Source organism: Rhinopithecus roxellana, chromosome 17 (assembly GCF_007565055.1).
Source record: "Rhinopithecus roxellana isolate Shanxi Qingling chromosome 17, ASM756505v1, whole genome shotgun sequence".
Taxonomy (NCBI): domain Eukaryota; kingdom Metazoa; phylum Chordata; class Mammalia; order Primates; family Cercopithecidae; genus Rhinopithecus; species Rhinopithecus roxellana.
Window position 1 is genome coordinate 1,011,768 of NC_044565.1, and position 17,249 is coordinate 1,029,016.

At 45.9% G+C, this 17,249-nt stretch overlaps 2 protein-coding genes across 3 annotated transcripts in view; both read right to left on the minus strand.

The window, feature by feature from the left end:
* EHD4 (EH domain containing 4) overlaps positions 1 to 4,991 on the minus strand; it is a 74,443-nt gene extending 69,452 nt beyond the window's left edge. The window contains exon 1 of the mRNA XM_010369068.2: positions 4,638 to 4,991. Coding sequence (XP_010367370.1) covers positions 4,638 to 4,873 — 236 coding nt within the window. The 5' untranslated portion in view covers positions 4,874 to 4,991. The remainder of the gene's footprint in view (positions 1 to 4,637) is intronic.
* Positions 4,992 to 15,884: 10,893 nt separating this feature from the next.
* PLA2G4E (phospholipase A2 group IVE) overlaps positions 15,885 to 17,249 on the minus strand; it is a 37,522-nt gene continuing 36,157 nt past the window's right edge. For both annotated transcript variants that reach the window (XM_010369069.2, XM_010369070.2), the window contains exon 20: positions 15,885 to 16,643. In XM_010369069.2, the coding sequence (XP_010367371.2) occupies positions 16,423 to 16,643 (221 nt within the window). In that variant the 3' untranslated portion in view covers positions 15,885 to 16,422. The remainder of the gene's footprint in view (positions 16,644 to 17,249) is intronic.

Genomic DNA, 17,249 nt, shown 5'->3' on the forward strand with positions numbered 1-17,249 from the left:
TGAGTAGTTCTGCTTTCTGTTAATATCGCAGCAAGAGCCCAAGCAGTGGGCTAATCACTTCCTGATTCTTGTTCTTGTTCTAATCATACCTTAAAAGGCTTTTTAATGTCCAAGGCATTTTTACCCTCTCAGCACACTCCAGCTTCTTGATCCTTCATACCATCCATAAACCTTGTCTGCATCCTTGCACATGTACCCCTGCCCCCTTTTTCCCCCTATTTAACACTATAATTAAATGTTAATATTTAAAGTTTTTAAACACAATTATGGTATCAAGCATTTTATTAAAAATTTTTATCATACTTTGATTTTACCAAGTTGAGTGTTATGAACAATGAACATGTTTATACACTGACAAGATTACTAGTGGAAACATATAGGGATTGTGGGATGGTTACTTTCACTCCCTTTTCCCTCATCTTTACTCCTTTTTTTTTTTTTTTTTTTTTTTGTAGAGATGGGGGGGGGGTCTCACTATGTTGCCTAGGGTGGTCTCGAACTCCTGAGCTCAAGCAATCCACCTGCCTCAGCCTCCTAAAGTGTTAGGACTACAGGTGTGAGCCACTGCACCTGGCCCCTCATCTTTACTCTTTAGTTTCTTTACCCTTGGGTTCTTTTAGCTTATTTCTACTTTGTTTTCTTTCTGGCATCCATTTCTATTTTAAATTATTACACATACATACAGAAACGACTTGGCTGGTGCTAGTTGCAGAATCATGAAAATTAAATAAATCATAGGACACTGAGTGTTGAAAGACTGAATTGTTTTGGTTTTTTATTGAGATATAATTCACATGCCAGAAAATGTATTCGTTTACAGGGTGCCCTCTGGTTTTTAGTATACTCACAAAGTTGTGCAACCAGTATCATTATCCAATTTCCAAACATTTTCATCACATCAAAGAGAAACCCCATGCCCACTAACAGTCATTCTCTGTTTCGTTTGCATGTGGCTATCCAGTTGTCCTAGCACCATTTGTTGAACTATGGTTTCCTCCATTGTTCTAATAGTTTTTAAGTGGTTTCTTAGGATTCTCTACACAGAAGATCATGTCATCTGCAAAGAGTTTTACTTTTTTCTCTCAAGCCTGGGAGTGTTTTATTTCTTTTCTTGCCTTATTTCCCTGCTCTCTACCCTTTTAAAGCCTATATAGTTTCTTGAGTGACTTCCCTCTTTTTTCCTCATTAGAATAAGTTTTCTGGGGAGAGGGGACAGAGCATAGGAAGGGAGAAAGTGGAGCTCTTAAAAATGTGTAGTTTAGGCCAGGCGCGGTGGCTCAAGCCTGTAATCCCAGCACTTTGGGAGGCCGAGACGGGCGGATCACGAGGTCAGGAGATCGAGACCATCCTGGCTAACACGGTGAAACCCCGTCTCTACTAAAAATACAAAAAAAAAAACTAGCCGGGCGAGGTGGCGGCGCCTGTAGTCCCAGCTACTCGGGAGGCTGAGGCAGGAGAATGGCGTGAACCCGGGAGGCGGAGCTTGCAGTGAGCTGAGATCTGGCCACTGCACTCCAGCCTGGGTGACAGAGCGAGACTCCGTCTCAAAAAAAAAAAAAAAAAAAAAAAAATGTGTAGTTTGGGGAGTTTGGGGCCGGGTGCGGTGGCTCACGCCTGTAATCCCAGCACGTTGGGAGGCCAAGGTGGGCGTCTTTTATTGCCCAATCGCTAGAAGCAAACAACCCAGATCACCTGAGGTTGGGAGTTCGATACCAGCCTGACCAACATGGAAAAACCCCGTCTCTACTAAAAATACAAAATTAGCCGGGTGTGGTGGCCCATGCCTGTAATCCCAGCTACTCGGGAGGCTGAGGCAGGAGAATCTCTTGAACCTGGGAGGGGGAGGTTGCCGTGAGCCAAGATTGTGCCATGGCACTCCAGCCTGAGCAACAAAAGCAAAACTCTGTCTCAAAAAAAAAAAAAAAAAAAGTGTAGTTCGAATTCATTTCAAATGGACTTCATACTTTTTCAGTGGAAATGTCTTCCTTCACAGCACCTGGGCCCAGGGATTTTCTGGAGGAATCTTTGAAATCTGTTTTCCTCAAGTTTTGGACACAAGCCTGGCTGAGCTCCATATCCACGCGTCCTCAGCTAGTACAGAGTCTAAGATGACATGGTCACTTCTCCCCGTGCCCATCTCCCCTCCTTCTCTGGCCAATTCTTCATTGCCAGTCAAAGGTAGAAGAGCCAACAGCAGTAAGAGAAGCTTCCCACCAGGTCAGCACAGGTTCTGTGTCATCAGTGACCTCTTGGAATGTGCAGGAAGCCAGGGAGATAAGAATCTATGGCTATGTAAATTAGGTACACCCTACAGCCAAGTAGGAGCTTCTAGTGCCCAGTCGCTAGAAGCAAACAACCCAGACCACTAACCAGGCTCTAACTAAGGCAGGATCCAGGATGCTCAGCACCGTGGGCCAACCCTTCCGCTCAAGAGGAATCCACAGTTCATTTTGAGTGTCTGGGGCGATATTTAATTCCAAGTGCACAAGTCTCCAGGGTAGCTGCCCTTTCGTTTGGGGATTTCCTCCCGGGTGCTAAATCACTTCCTCCTAGCTCCAATCTGAAAAGCAATTCAGGTCTCCTGTGGCCTCACCAAGCTTCCTGCCCACACTGATTTTCTTCTAACCTCATTGGTCTACCTTGTGTACATCGCCTAACAACAAAGCCACTTAGCTCGAGGAAAGCCTCAAGAACAAATGACTTCCTACTAAGGTGATTCTTCCCTCACCCTAGGGTGGCCCACAGCTCCAGCACCTACTGAGAGGTGGCCAGTTTGGATGAGGTAGCTGCCAGGCATCAAATCTCAGAACCCTTCGTAAAACTGTGCTTAGCTATTCCACAAATTTCTCCAAATAATGAAACAGACAGAAGAGTGAGAATATAATGAGAGAGAAATCTGGAAAAATACAAAAGACAAATTCATGTTCCTGTGAGTTGTGTTCATCTTCCTGTGAGTTGATAATCAGGCTGGCTAGCTATCCAGTCTATGGGAGCAGAGAGAGGGCTGTATTATCTCCAGGTTGGCACAGCATCTAGCAGGTGCTCCCTGATGACAGCTGGGCACAAGGATCTCACAGCACAGACAAACAGGAGGAAATGCCTAGGGTGCGAGGACATGCCACCACTCAATTACAAAAATATATGCCCTTTTCTTTGTATGTTTCAACAGTACCACTTCCCATTCTTGAACCACTTGGCCATAACACTATTATCTCAAGTACCTGAAAACTGAGACCTTAAATGTGACATTTGTTTGTCATCTTTCAAGATGCCAGTTACTGTAATACAGCTATGGTTCATTTTGAGTGTTTGGGTGACATATTTAATTCTATTTTTGTCTTGTTCATAAGCACCAAATAAAACAATTTTGAAATTACTTTCTTTGGGTCTTCCTTCACACTCAGTTTAATTGTCTAGAACGTCATTTCAATACACACTATATTTGTTTTGAGGAATTCATTCGCAGTGTATCTGGAGGCCTGGATTTAACATATTTCCTGTAGTGACAGCTACTCTATTTGTAGGAACTATTTAGGTCACTGGAGTGGAGAAAAAGAGGTCGCTACTTAACAGAAATGGCATGTATCCAAATATAGATGCAGTTTTCTGAACACCTGTTGAACATCAAATGATGAAGAGATTGTTACAATTTCCAACACCCTGGACCAAAACCTTAAATGATCAGCGCTTGGTTTCAACTGACACACGGCTTAAGTCGGAAAAACAAGTTCTTACCAAAAAAAGTGAGTTTAAATATGCTGGTTGCTTTAGAAATAAAACAGGTGATTAACAAAGCAATCTGTTTCCGTCTAAATTATTTCCCAGCAAAAGTCACTTCTGATGAAACTATATGATTTGAACCACAGGGCATGCACAGTGATTGTGTGCTTTCAGAAACACGGTAAGCATGACAAATATTTTCAGTTGTCAAGGGTGAGCGAGGAGGGGATGACCCGCCTAAGAAATGGAAACTAACAAATAGTAATATGACACTCCCCCTTAGTTCCACAGGCTGGTGCGGCTGCTACACGCAGCTCACTTCCTACGGCCAGCTAAAGGCTGTGCACGAACGGAACCTGTGCACAATCAGAACGAAGGCGGCCTCTTTATCTCCTCCCCACAACACTGTGGGGTGGCACGTAAAGACCTCAAGGGAAGGGGACCAGGGCTATACCCTTTCCTGCTGCCATTCATTTGTTCAAGAAATAGTTGAACAAATGAATAGTTGAACAAACTCTCCAACTAGGACTCTGTAGCCCATTCGGATACTCCACGCCTTTCCCCCCATTTCCATCCCTAGGCGTCACTCCCTCGTCAAGAAGATGCTGATTATGGCTCGCGCCCCCTCCCTCCCTTGGACCCTCTGGCCAGGGTGACGGGACACGGCCAGCGGGAGCAACGCCTTCGAACCGCAAGGAAGGAGGTCTCGGAGGGCGCAGGCCGCGGGTTCGCGGGACCCTCCAGCGCGCGGGGCCGGCGAGCAGGGGCGGGGCCGAGGGCAACTGGGCGCCGAGCTCCGGGAGGGGTCCCCGAGGTCGCGCCGGCGCGGAGGGGCAGCAGCGGGAGGCGGCCGACCGCTGCGCACACGTGGGGAGGACGGAGCGGGGCGGGAGCCGGGCGAGGGGCGGCGGCGGTACCTGATGAAGGTGGTCTTGCCGGTGCTGTACTGACCCACCAGCAGTATCATGGGCTTGTTCTCGAAGTCGGCGTCCTCCAGCGCAGGCGAGTGGAATTCGTGGAAGCGGTACGCCTCCTCCAACGGCAGCACCTTGCGCAGGTAGAGCGAGCGTAGCCCGCCCGTCACCGTCTGCACCGCGTCAGCGCCGCCCGCGCGTTCGCGCCCGCCAGCCTGCCGCCCCATCCAGCTGAACATCCTGCCGCCAGTCCACGCTCGGGTGGGACCTTGCTCCGGGTTCGACCCTACCCGGCTCGCACTGAGCCGCCCTAGCCGCGCCAGCCGCCGCCCGAACCCGGCCCCGCCTTGTGCTGCCACAGCCAATCTTCGGCCGCTACATCACGCGCGCTCGCTCACTATTCACAAGCGCTCTCTCAGGTCCTTCCTGATTGGATCTCTGCCAGGGAGGGCTGAAGGCGTCAGCCAATGGAGAGGAGGTTCTTAATGAATTCTTGATGACGGAGTCAGTCTGGAGGACTGGGCGGGGAGATGGTGTCTCCCCGGCCGGGTGGCACTGACCGGTCATACCCAGGGCCCCCTTCTGGTTGCCGGAGCCCCACCTCTGGCCAGGTGGCGTCGGCTTCCGGGTAAATCTGAGCTGCCCAAAGCGAGCCTCCGGAGGCTGCTCCATCTCCTGCAACGTTTACTCATTCAGGCCTCTGGACGTCGATACTGGGGATGAAAAGTTCAGAAAGTGGACAGGCAGGTTCTGTCTTCCTGGGGGCGGGTCGTTATGAGTCCATTTTACAGGCCAAGAGACCCAGGCTCACGGGCATAATTGACACAATCTTAAGGAGGGGAAGTGGACTGGAATCTATTTGAGTAGCTGTATCTCCTACTTCTCCACGTTGCCCTCATTAAATTCTGGATCAACTAAAGGCTTCTTCCCCTTAGTTTTCATTATTTGATTTTCTGTAAAGCCGAAAATTTAGTCATTACTCTCATTATTACATTATCCTCATTATTACAACTTTATTTCCACATATTGACATGTGAGTTATTGTCACCTCCTAGCTGTTTTTGTTGTTGTTGTTGTTGTTTGTTTTTGTTTTTCTGAGACGGAGTCTTGCTCTGTCACCCAGGCTGGAGTGCAGGGGCATGATCTTGGCTCACTGCAACCTCCACTTCCTGGGTTCAAGCAGTTTTCCTGTCTCAGCCTCCTGAGTAGCTGGGACTACAGGCGCTCACCACCATGCCCAGCTAATTTTTGTATTTTTAGTAGAGATGGGGTTTCACCATATTGGTAAGGCTGGTCTTGAACTCCTGACCTGGGGTGATCTGCCAGCCTCGGCCTCCCAAAGTGTTGAGATTACAGGCGTGAGCCACCATGCCCGGCCTCGCTGTTTCTTTTCTAGGTTAAAAGGACACTCACTTATCTAAGTTGAGATTGGGGGAAATAATCACCTTTTGTGTCCTCAATTATAGCTTAGGAATATTTCTCAGTTGTTTTAGAGCATTTCTCAGGTGTGATCCATGGGGCCACCTGCATATATGCATTTATGACCTGGGATGCTTGTTAAAATGCAGATTCCTGGTCCTCAGTCCGGACCTACTGAGTTAAAATATTGAGGAGAGGCCGGGCGCGGTGGCTCAAGCCTGTAATCCCAGCACTTTGGGAGGCCGAGACGGGCGGATCACGAGGTCAGGAGATCCAGACCATCCTGGCTAACATGGTGAAACCCCGTCTCTACTAAAAATACAAAAAACTAGCCGGGCGACGTGGCGGGCGCCTGTAGTCCCAGCTACTTGGGAGGCTGAGGCAGGAGAATGGCGTGAACCCGGGAGGCGGAGCTTGCAGTGAGCTGAGATCGGGCCACTGCACTCCAGCCTGGGCGGCAGAGCGAGACTCCGTCTCAAAAAAAAAAAAAAAAAAAAAAAAAAAAAAATATTGAGGAGAGATGGAGCTCAACAGATGTCCTAGGTGACTCTGATGTGGCCTAAGTCTGGGGAAACAGTACACACTGCAGTGCTTCTCCAACCTAACAGAAATGCAGATTCTGATTCAGTAGGTATGGGATGGGGCCCATGACTCCACATTTCCAACAGGCTCTTGGGTATAGCCAATGCTACCCATCCATGGACCATACTTTGAGTATGAGAGAACAGGACTTTGCATCAAAAGATCTGGGTTTGAATCTTGACTATGTAAATTAATGGCTGCATGACTTTAAATGTGATGAGTTACCTCTCTGCCTTAGTTTCCTTATGAGCAAAATGGAAACTCCTTTGGGATTGTTGTGTGGGTCACATAGTTGGAGGGAATTGTATGTAACTAGGGAAGTGAAAAGAAAGCCAAGGGAAAATAAAGTTAGACATCTGCCTTGTGTCAAAATAAAACAAAGACTGAAATGTAAAAATAAAATGAAACTGCTGCACTACCAGAAGAAGGTACAAGAGATTTATACAATTTTGGGGTGGAAACGCCTTTCTAATCAACACTAAGGACAGAAATTATGAAAGAAAAGGCTGACATATTTGACAACAAAAGTAAAAGCTTCAATATATTTTTTTAGAATACATAAAAACAAACTGATATAAATACAATCTTACCATATGATGCAATCAGCTCCTTAGTATTTACCCAAATGAGTTGAAAACTTACATCCACAGAAAAGCCTGCACATGGATGTTTATCGCGACTTTATTCATGAGTGCCAAAAATTGGAAGCAACTAACATGTCCTTCTGTAAGTGAAAGGATAATCCGTGGTACATCCAGACAATGGAATATTAGTCAGCACTAAAAAGAAATGAGCTATCAAGCCATAAAAAGGCACAGAGGAAATTTAAATGCCTATTACTAAGTGAAAGAAGTCAATCCGAAAAGGCTATGTACTGTACAATTTCATCTTTATGACATTCTGGAGAAGGCAAAATTATGGAGGAAGTAAAAAGGTTAGTAGTTTCTACGTGTTAGGGAGGAGGAAGGAATGAATAGTCAGAGAACAGAGGATTTTTATGGCAGTGGCTCTACTTTGTATGGTACTATAATGATGGATACATGTCATTAGATATTTGCCAAAACCCACAGAATGTACAACACAAAGAGTGAATATAAGTGATAATGACTTGTGAATTTCAGATCAGTTTTAAGTTCACAGTAAAATGGAGCATAAAACACAGAGAGTTCCCGTATACCCCACCCTCCCCGACACACAGCCTCCTCCACTGTCAACATCCTGCACCAATTGCACTTTTGTTACAATCAATAAACCTAACCTAAATTGACACATCATTAAATTAACTCAAAATGGAACTAGATATAAAACTGATATAAATGTAGAACTAAATGTAAAGCTTAAGATCATAAAACTTCTAGAAGAAAACATGGGAGAAAATTGTTGTGGCCTTGGGTTAGGGAAAGATTTCTTAGATGACACCAGAAGCACAATCCTTAAAGGAAAAAAAAAAAAAAGTTGGTAAATTGGATTTCATCAAACTTGAGAACTTCTGACCTTTGAAAGTGCTGTGAAGAGAGTGACAAGACAAGACAAGGCACCGAATATACTTGCAAATCGCATATCTGATAAAGGACTTGTATCCAGAATACTTAAAAACTTCTTAAAACTTCATAGTAAAAAACCCAATTTTAAAAAATGGAAAAAAGATCTAAACAGATATTTTACAAAAGAAGATGTACGGATGGCAAATAATTACATGAAGAGATGTTCAACAATGTTGGTCATTAGGAGAATGTGAAAACCACAGCAAGATACTACTACATACCTATTAGAATGTCTAAAATTAGGAAGACTGATCATGCCAATCTTGATGAGGATGTGGAGCAACTGGAACTCTTACACATTGTTGGTCAGAATGTACAATGGTACAACCACTTTGGAAAACAGTGTGGCAGTTTCTTAAAAAGTGGAACATACACTTACCACATGACCCAGCTGGGGAGGAGCAGAGGGAAGGATTGCAAAAGGCACTAGAAGGTTTTGGGGCTGAAGGGTTTATTCATTACCTTGATTATGGTGATGGTTTCACCATTGTATACATATGTAAAAACTCATCAAATTATGTACGTTGGATCCTCCATATCTGTGTGTTCTGTATCCATGGATTCAACCAACCACAGATGGAAAATATTTGGGGAAAAAAATGGATGGTTGCGTCTGTACTGAACACATACAGACCTGTTTTCCTTTTCATTATTCCCTAAGCAATACAGTATAACAACTATTTTGTTATCATCTACATTAATAATAAGTAATCTAGGTAGGATTTAAAGTATATGGGTTCATGATGGATGGCGTTTTAAGTTTAAAACAAAGTATGTGGAGGATGTGCTTAGGCTATATGCAAATACAATACCATTTTATATAAGGAACTTGAGCATCCATGGTTTTGGTATCCCCGGGGGTCCTGGACTCAGGGATAAATGAACTTTAAATACGTGCAGTTAATTGTATGTTGATTACACCTTAATTAGTTGTTAAATATGGTGATACTTTTTGACTCAGGAATTTTTTTCTTGAGGAAATTTATCCTGAGGGTATTTATACTGAGGAAATGATGAATGTAAATTTTTATCTAAGAGGACGTTTGTCAGCATGGAGCTATCCATCATCATGGAGGATTAGTTAAGCAAATTATGAATTCCTATGTGGTTTAAAATTAATGACGTGCAAAAATGCTCAGAATATATTTTTAAGTGGAAAAAGGCTAGATTACAAAAGTGAATGTACATACAGCTGCTATGGAAAACAATACGGAGGTTCTGCAATGATTTAAAAATAGAACTACTGGCCGAGTGCAGTGGCTCATGCCTGTAATCCCAGCACTTTGGAAGGACGAGGCAGGCAGATCCCTTGAGGTTAGGAATTCAAGACCAGCCTGGCCAACATGACAAACCCCCATCTCTACTAAAAATACAAAAATTAGCCGGGCGTGGTGGTGGGTGCCTGTAATCCCAGCTACTCAGGAGTCTGAGGTAGGAGAAGCACTTCAACCTGGGAGGTAGGTAGAGGTTGCAGTGAGCCGAGATTGTGCTACTGCACTCCAGCCTGGGTGACAGAGCAAGACTGTCTCAAACAAAACAACAAAACAAAACAAAAACTACCATATGATTTACCAATCCCCAATTTGGGTATATATCTAAAAGAAAAGGAGGCTCTCAAAGAGGTATTTGTCTACCCATGTTCACAGCAGCATCATTCATAATAGCCAAGAGGTGGAAGCAAGCCAGTGTCCATTGATGGATGAATGGGTAAACGAAATGTAACACACACACACACACACACACACATGCGCACGCACACGGAGGAATATTATTCAGCCTTAAAACAGAAGTAAATTCTGGTACATGCTACACCCTGGAACACGGATGAACTTGAGGACGTTATGCTAAGTGAAATAAGCCAGTCACAAACAGCCAAATGCTGTATGCTTCCACTCATACGAGGTTTCTAAAGTACTCAAATTCACAGAAGCAGAAAGTAGAAGGGTGGTTATCAGGGGCTGGAGGGAGGGGAATGGGGAGTTGTTCAATGGGTATAGAGTTTTAGTTCTGCAAAATGAAAAAGTTATGGAGATCTGTTGCACAACAGTGTGAATATGCCTAACACTGCTGAACTCTACACTTACAATTATTAAAATGGTAAATTGTGTGCGTATTTTTTACCACACTTCTTTTAAAGTGGACGTACAGGATTTTTGTACTTTTGTTTAAAGATGTTTAAAGTATCCAAGAAAAAGATGGGAAGGAAAAAGCCCCAAATAATAATGATGTCTGAGTTTTGGACTGGTAAATGATCTTAGTTTCCTCTTTATAAGCTGTAGCATTTTTCAAATAGTTACACAGTAATCATGTTCCTGTTATAAAAGCAGAAAAATTTATCAGGAAATAAAAAATGTACTGCCTTTAATCTTAAAAAAGAAAAAAAAAAAAAAAAAGAGAGAAAGTCCTAAAAGCACCTGGCCCAGAGGAGGCACTGGTCCCATCTTGCTTTGCTCCCTGCTTGCCTTCATGCAGCTGCAGCTTTCTTGTTTATTTATGATTTTTGTAGGCACATAATAAGTGTGTACATTCATGGGGTAGCGGCAGCTTTCTTATTTATTTTTGTGGGCACATAGTGGGTGTGTATATTCATGGGGCAGTGTCAGGTTTCTTTATTGTTTTTGTGGGCACATAGTAGGTTTGCATATTCATGGGGCAGCGGCAGCTTTTTTTCTTATTTATTTTATTGTTTTTGTGGGCACATAGTAGGTGTGCATATTCATGGGGCAGCAGCAGCTTTCTTGTGCTTTCTCTGCCCTCAGTGAAGCCAGACAGTGGCGGCTCCTCCCCGCCATAGTCATGTTGCATCTGTTTGCAAATCATGCTACTCTTTTTGGTTTTCTTTCTTCAGACTAAACAGTCCCAATTGCAGTCACTCTTTCATCTGAATCCAGTTGTTTTTCAGGTTATATCCTATCACAGGTAGTTCTACAAGAGAATGCCATCAGTTGTTTGGAAATCTATTGTATGGGATGCATGCTTGAAATTAGGAAGCTGGTAATAATGGTCAGAAGTTTTGCTCTAGATCACGTTCAGTGGTTGGCTTTAAATGGTGATCAAGTCCAGTGTTTTACTCTGAAAACTGGATTGCAGAGTGGTTAAAGGCCTGGGATTCTCATGCTGAGACCAGAAGTGGTGCCGTGGCCTGGTGCTCTCACATGCTGATGGCCCTTCTCTGTGGCCACTCACCCAGGTCACTGCCACCACCCAGAGGAAGGGCTTATAGGGACACACAGGTGGAGATGGCTAGGAGGCACTTGCAGGAAGTCTGCTAGCCGCCTATAAATTGGCCTTTCACAGCAGAACGCTGATTTTTAGGTGGGCATATTGCCACCCATGCAAAAAACAAAACTTCCAGCCTCTCTGCAGTTAAGTGTGATGATGAGACCAAGTGTGGTTGGTGATATGTTAGCTGCAGGATGTGTGGGACTTCCAGGAAGTCCCTTTAAGAAGGAGTTCAATCTTTTTTCTCCTTCCTTCTGGTGACCTGGAATATGGGTGTGATAGCTGGAGCTCCAGGGCTCACCCTGGCCCATGAAGCCAAGGACCACATAAGGGTGGATAAAGCAAAGGGCCAGAAGAAGCAGGGTCCCTGACGAATTGCAGAAATGCCTTGAACTGCCTTCCTGTGGATGTCTTTTACCTGAGTGTGTTTAAGCCACCATTTTTCAGAAATAAACATGCAATTCCTAACCAATCATCAATGTGTTACCAGAAATGGAGTCTGCCACAAGAGAACCTAAAATGTGACGTGTGCTCAGTGGACAAGGGGAAAAGTCAATATTAAGGATTCAGATATTGTAGCTGGAATTTAAAATACGGCTGCATAGTTCTTGACATGCCCTCCAACCAGAGATGGGCTTATTGTCCCATCCCCTTGAATCTGGACTGATTCGTGACTACTTCTACCAGTAGATTCCATGGAAGTGGAGCTACGTAACTTCTGAGGCTAAATCATAATGGGCCATGCTGCTGCCACTGTAACAGACACTCTTGGAACCCTGCGTACCATTTAAGAAGACTGACCATCCTGAGTCCATCGTGCTGGGGTCACCAAAGTGCTCTGATTGACACTCCTAGCTGGGACTGCCTTTCATTTTTCTCAGACTTCCCAGCCCAGGCACCAGACACATGAGTGAAAGAGTTGCTGGACGTGGGCCCTTCAGCCTAGGCTGTTCCCAGATCCCAACCATTTGAGTCCTCCCCCGCAGTTCAAATCGTCTGAGCTGTGGCCCCAAACATGGAACAGTTATGCCTTTTTCAAATTCGTGACCCACAGAATCTGTGAGCATAATAAAATGGTGGTTATTTTATGTCATTATACGTTGAAGGCTTTTGATGCTCAGCAGTAGAAAACTGGAACAGCTGGTAATCCTTACTATCTTAAGATAAAAGTTTAGTTCTTTTTCACAGAGAAGAAGTCCAGAAATAGGCAGTCCAGGACGAGTTTGGTCACTTTATAGTCAGCAAGAACGCAGATTCCTTTATCCTTCCTGCTGCCTGGAATGTGGACATGATGGGTGGGGCTCCAGCAGCAATATTGGTCCAGATGGTAATCTTGAGGATGACAGAAGAGAGCAGAAAGGAGCTTTGGTCTCTGATAATACAGAAATAACTTTCTCTCTTGTTTAAGCCACTGTAATTTTAGATCCTCAGGTTATATGACAAAAGCATTGCGAATAAGCACAGATTTAGAATTCATGGGTTTAGAACTCAAGAGATTGGCTTGGCTAAAGCTAAAAGCTTAAGAATTTTCAAATTAGAAGCAGTAGTTGAAGTCCTGGGTATAAATGAGGTTGCTTAAGGGGAGTATGGAGTGAGAAGAGGAAAGAGCTAAGGAGCCTCGAGGAATGGCAGCAGTTAAAAGAGAGACCAGAGGAGGGGCTCCCACCTTTCCAGGGGAGGAAACCCGAGACAGAAGGTGTTCAGTGAACCTGACCTCTTCCCCTCTGTGGCTGGGTTGGGAGCCCTTCCTATGCCTCTTCTGGACACAGCTAACATGCAGCTTTCTCTTCATATCACAAGGGCTCTGTTTTACATGTGGGCCTCCCACATGGGACCAGAAGGAACCTCCTTAAAGTTTGGGATCAATTGTTAATTCTTCTTATGGCCCCAGTGCCTACAACAGTGACTGGCATGTAATGGGCAGGCAGTAGTTATTTGCAAGCTGAACTGAATTGAACTGCTTTGGCAAGGAAGTCCTGGGAAGGGAAGGTTTCCAGAAGGAGGGAGTGGTCTGCCGTGCAAACACTGAGAACAATCAAGTCAGATAAGGCCTGTACAGGACTGGTGGGTTTGGCTCAGTGCATCTGGCAATGAGGAGGCCATTAGTGACCTTGGGGAGAAGTGTTTTCGTGGGGAGGCAGCGGGGACAGGGTAACTGGTGTGTGGGAGTGGGTAGGGTACTGGCTGCTCTTTTGGGAAGAAAGAGTGGAGACAAGGAGGGAGGGGTTTCATTTGTTTTGTCAATTTCATCATCTTCATCATAGGCAGAGAGCAGGGAACCAGGGAGGAAGCCTCCCCTGACTTCTGCAGGACACCGTGTGCTTGCCCTGTCAGAGGTGATGACACTTTAGTCATTTCCGTAGCCAACTCATCATTTAACTTCTCATGTATGCATAACAATCTTTTCATGGTTTTCTCCCGAACCACAATGTAAGTTCTTGGAAAGCAGAGACTGTTTACAGCTTGCTGTGCACAAAATAGGTGCGTTGTTGGTGTTAATTACCTCTGCTTCCTCTCAAGCAATGTTTCCTGAAATATACCTGAGCTTGGAACAGGATGGATCTGTACCAGCTGGTGCCCCACTAGTTGATGACATGGCTTCATGAAAATGGAGGAGCACCTCACCACAAGAAGAGAACCTTGCAGTAGGAAACAAAGCTGCGTGAGAAGAGGTGAGATGGGATGGAAATGGCCTACTCATTCCCCCAGAAGTGGAGAGGAGGAAGCCTGGAGGGATGAGGGCAGGATTATGCATATTTTGCAGCATCAGATAATGAAAGCAGATGAGCCAGCAGCATTCGCCCATGTGGCCATTTTATTCCATGCACAAATAATATGATGATTTTATGAACCTCATTTCACAAACTTTTGATGAATCCAAGGCGTGGCAGCCTTCACCTTACAATAAACAAGTCCTGTCTGTTGCTTGGCTCACTCTTTGGTACTTGAAGGAGAGTCTGTTGCAGTCAGAAAGAAAAGATGTCAAAGTGGAGGCAGCCAGTTGCTCTGGTGGAGGGGAGGGCTGGTGTCCCAGGTTAGCATTTCCTGGGTGGGGACCAGTTTTGCAGGTCCAGAGCTCAGTTTATCAGTGGCTCAAGGGAGCACTGATTCAGACTTTCCAAGCTCATGGGAGGGAGTGGCATAAATCCATGCCTCTCAAACTTTCATACGCATAGGAATCATGGGGGGCATGGGGGTGGGAATCTCCTGAAAACGCAGCTTCTGATTTAGTACAGCTGGGCTGAGGTCTGAGATTCCACATTTCCAACCAGCTCCCCACTGCACTTTGAGTAGCAAGGATGTACATCGGAGGCCAATTTTTCTAAACTTTTGGTACCTGTCACCACTGGTTTCCTCACAACCCAAAGACTGCTTAGGGAGCGTGGTGGCCCAGAAAGGGGACTCCGCCTTCCAGGGTTGCTGGGCTTCCTGCAGACCTCCTGTCTTTCTGCCTTTCTGCTTTCACCTTCTATCAGCCTGGGCCTGTCAATGGCTCCGGTTATGCATTTCCTTGGTTACGTTCCCAGCCTGAAGGGAGACCTGCTGACTTTGGGCTTCTCTGTGTCCCATGGTTTTCCCAGAGATTCATTAGGAAGCAATCTTCAAGGATGGGCTTCTTCCTCTGAGGACTAACCTAGTCCTTTTTGACTAATTCTTCCTAGTTTCAGTCTCTCTGGGTGACTCTCCAAGGTTGAATGCACTGGCCATGGTGTTGACATGACAGACAAAAGGAATTACATTTAGAAATAAGTAATCCTGTCTGGCAGCCAGAGATGGGTGGTAAGAGGCTGAGAGACACTCTTGAAGCAGGGTCGTCAGTGAGCACCAACAGCTGGAGTGGGTAGTGCTGAATGCATTGCCTGCCTGGCACCCAATCTCATTTACCTGCAGCCTGCCTGACCTTGCTGAACTCCATCCCAGATCCTCATTTGGTGAACCTGGACTGTAGACTTGGGCTTTGCCTAGCATTTCTTTGGAGTTGGATGCTTGGGCATGGCTGCCTGGTCATGATCACATGGATCACCAGCCCTGGAGCTCTGAGTAGCTGGAGAGAGCCACTGAAACCGGCCACCTATTTGGGTTTGTTGTGGCAGAGACTGGTTTATCTCTAGGGCTGCATCCAGATCTTCTAGCTTCATGTTTCCTATTAATACCCCGATTCATAACAATAAAAATCACGAAATATAATTGCCTATAAAAATAATGAGACTAGGGCCAGGATTGGTGGCTCATGCCTGTAATCCCAGCACTTTGGGAGGCCGAGGCAGGTGAATCACCTGAGGTCAGGAGTTCAAGACCAGTCTGGCCAACATAGCAAAACCCTGTCTCTACTAAAAATACAAAAAATTAGCTGGGTGTGGTGGCGGGTGCTTGTAATCCTGGCTACTTGGGAGGCTGAGGCAGGAGAATTGCTTGAACCCAGGAGGCAGAGGTTGCAGTGAGCCAAGATTGTGCCATTGCACTCCAGCCTGGGCAACAGAGCGAGACTCCGTCTAAAAAATAAACAAAAATCACAAGACTAGAACCACCTTAAATTTTAGAGTGTTTTTCCAGGGAAATGCAGAGTGCCCTCAGGTCCTCCTGTGCATTTCTCTAGGCCTGCCACATGAAGTGGGGGGCAAAGAGAGGAGGGCTGCCAGCCCTGGGCTCTGCCTCTGAGTCGAGGTTTCTAGGGGCCCAGCCTCTTCCTCAGGCTTTTCCTCTCCACAGACATCTAGCAGCCTGTGGCTATGAGACCACCTTCTCTATAGGGAAACACTTAGAGAAACTCTAGTGGGTATAAAACCCCAACAGGGCTTCTCTCTCTCTCTCTCTCTCTCTCTCTCTCTCTCTCTCTCTGTCTGTCTCTGTGACTTTCTTAACTTTTAAACATTTTTATTTTTCATTAGAAAGCCCAGGCCAACCTGCTCACACCCATTGCCAGAGAGCAGAGCTGGCTGCGTAGTAACCTGGTCAGCCCTGATGGGTCCTGTGCCTCTGACGGTAGAAGCTGACACAGAATAGGGGAGACTCCCTGGGGCCTAGGAGGGACACTGGCCCTTCAGGCGCTTCTTCTTCTCCACTGCGAGCCGCAGAGCCTGGAGGAGAGTGTCCTGATTATTCAGGATGTTGTACTCTGAGAGTTTCACCAGCTTGTCGAAGGTGGCCTCTGTGTACGTCAGCTCCTTGGTGGCATATGGAGTTTTGGGACCATAAATGTCCACCTGGCCCTGCTCCAGCTCCTCAGGGCTTCGCTCTACACCTGCGGGCAGCAGGAGGACTTGTTATAGACTCTGTCATGTTAGGTTGGAATGACTTGTTGCCACATCTCTCCCCAAGGCCCACCAACCTGCACTCACGGACACACATACCTGCATGAACATGTGTACACACGCATACCCTCACACACACACCTGCATGAACATGTGTACACACGCACACCCTCACACACACCTGCATGAACGTGCACACGCACACCCTCACACACACACCTGCACGAACATGTGTACACACGCACACCCTCACACACACACCTGCATGAACATGTGTACACACGCACACCCTCACACACACACCTGCACGAACATGTGTACACACGCACACCCTCACACACACACCTGCATGAACATGTGTACACACGCACACCCTCACACACACACCTGCATGAACATGTGTACACACGCACACCCTCACACACACACCTGCACACCAGCAAGCTCCTCAGGGCAGGGTACGGGCTTGCCCATTGGAGGACTGCCCTAGCACCAAGCACAGTACTGGGCACATGGCTGAATGTCAGAAAATGTAGAATGACTGAAAGAATAGGGGATGACATTACCAGCCCATGGGGGTGAGGGAATGGAGGGGC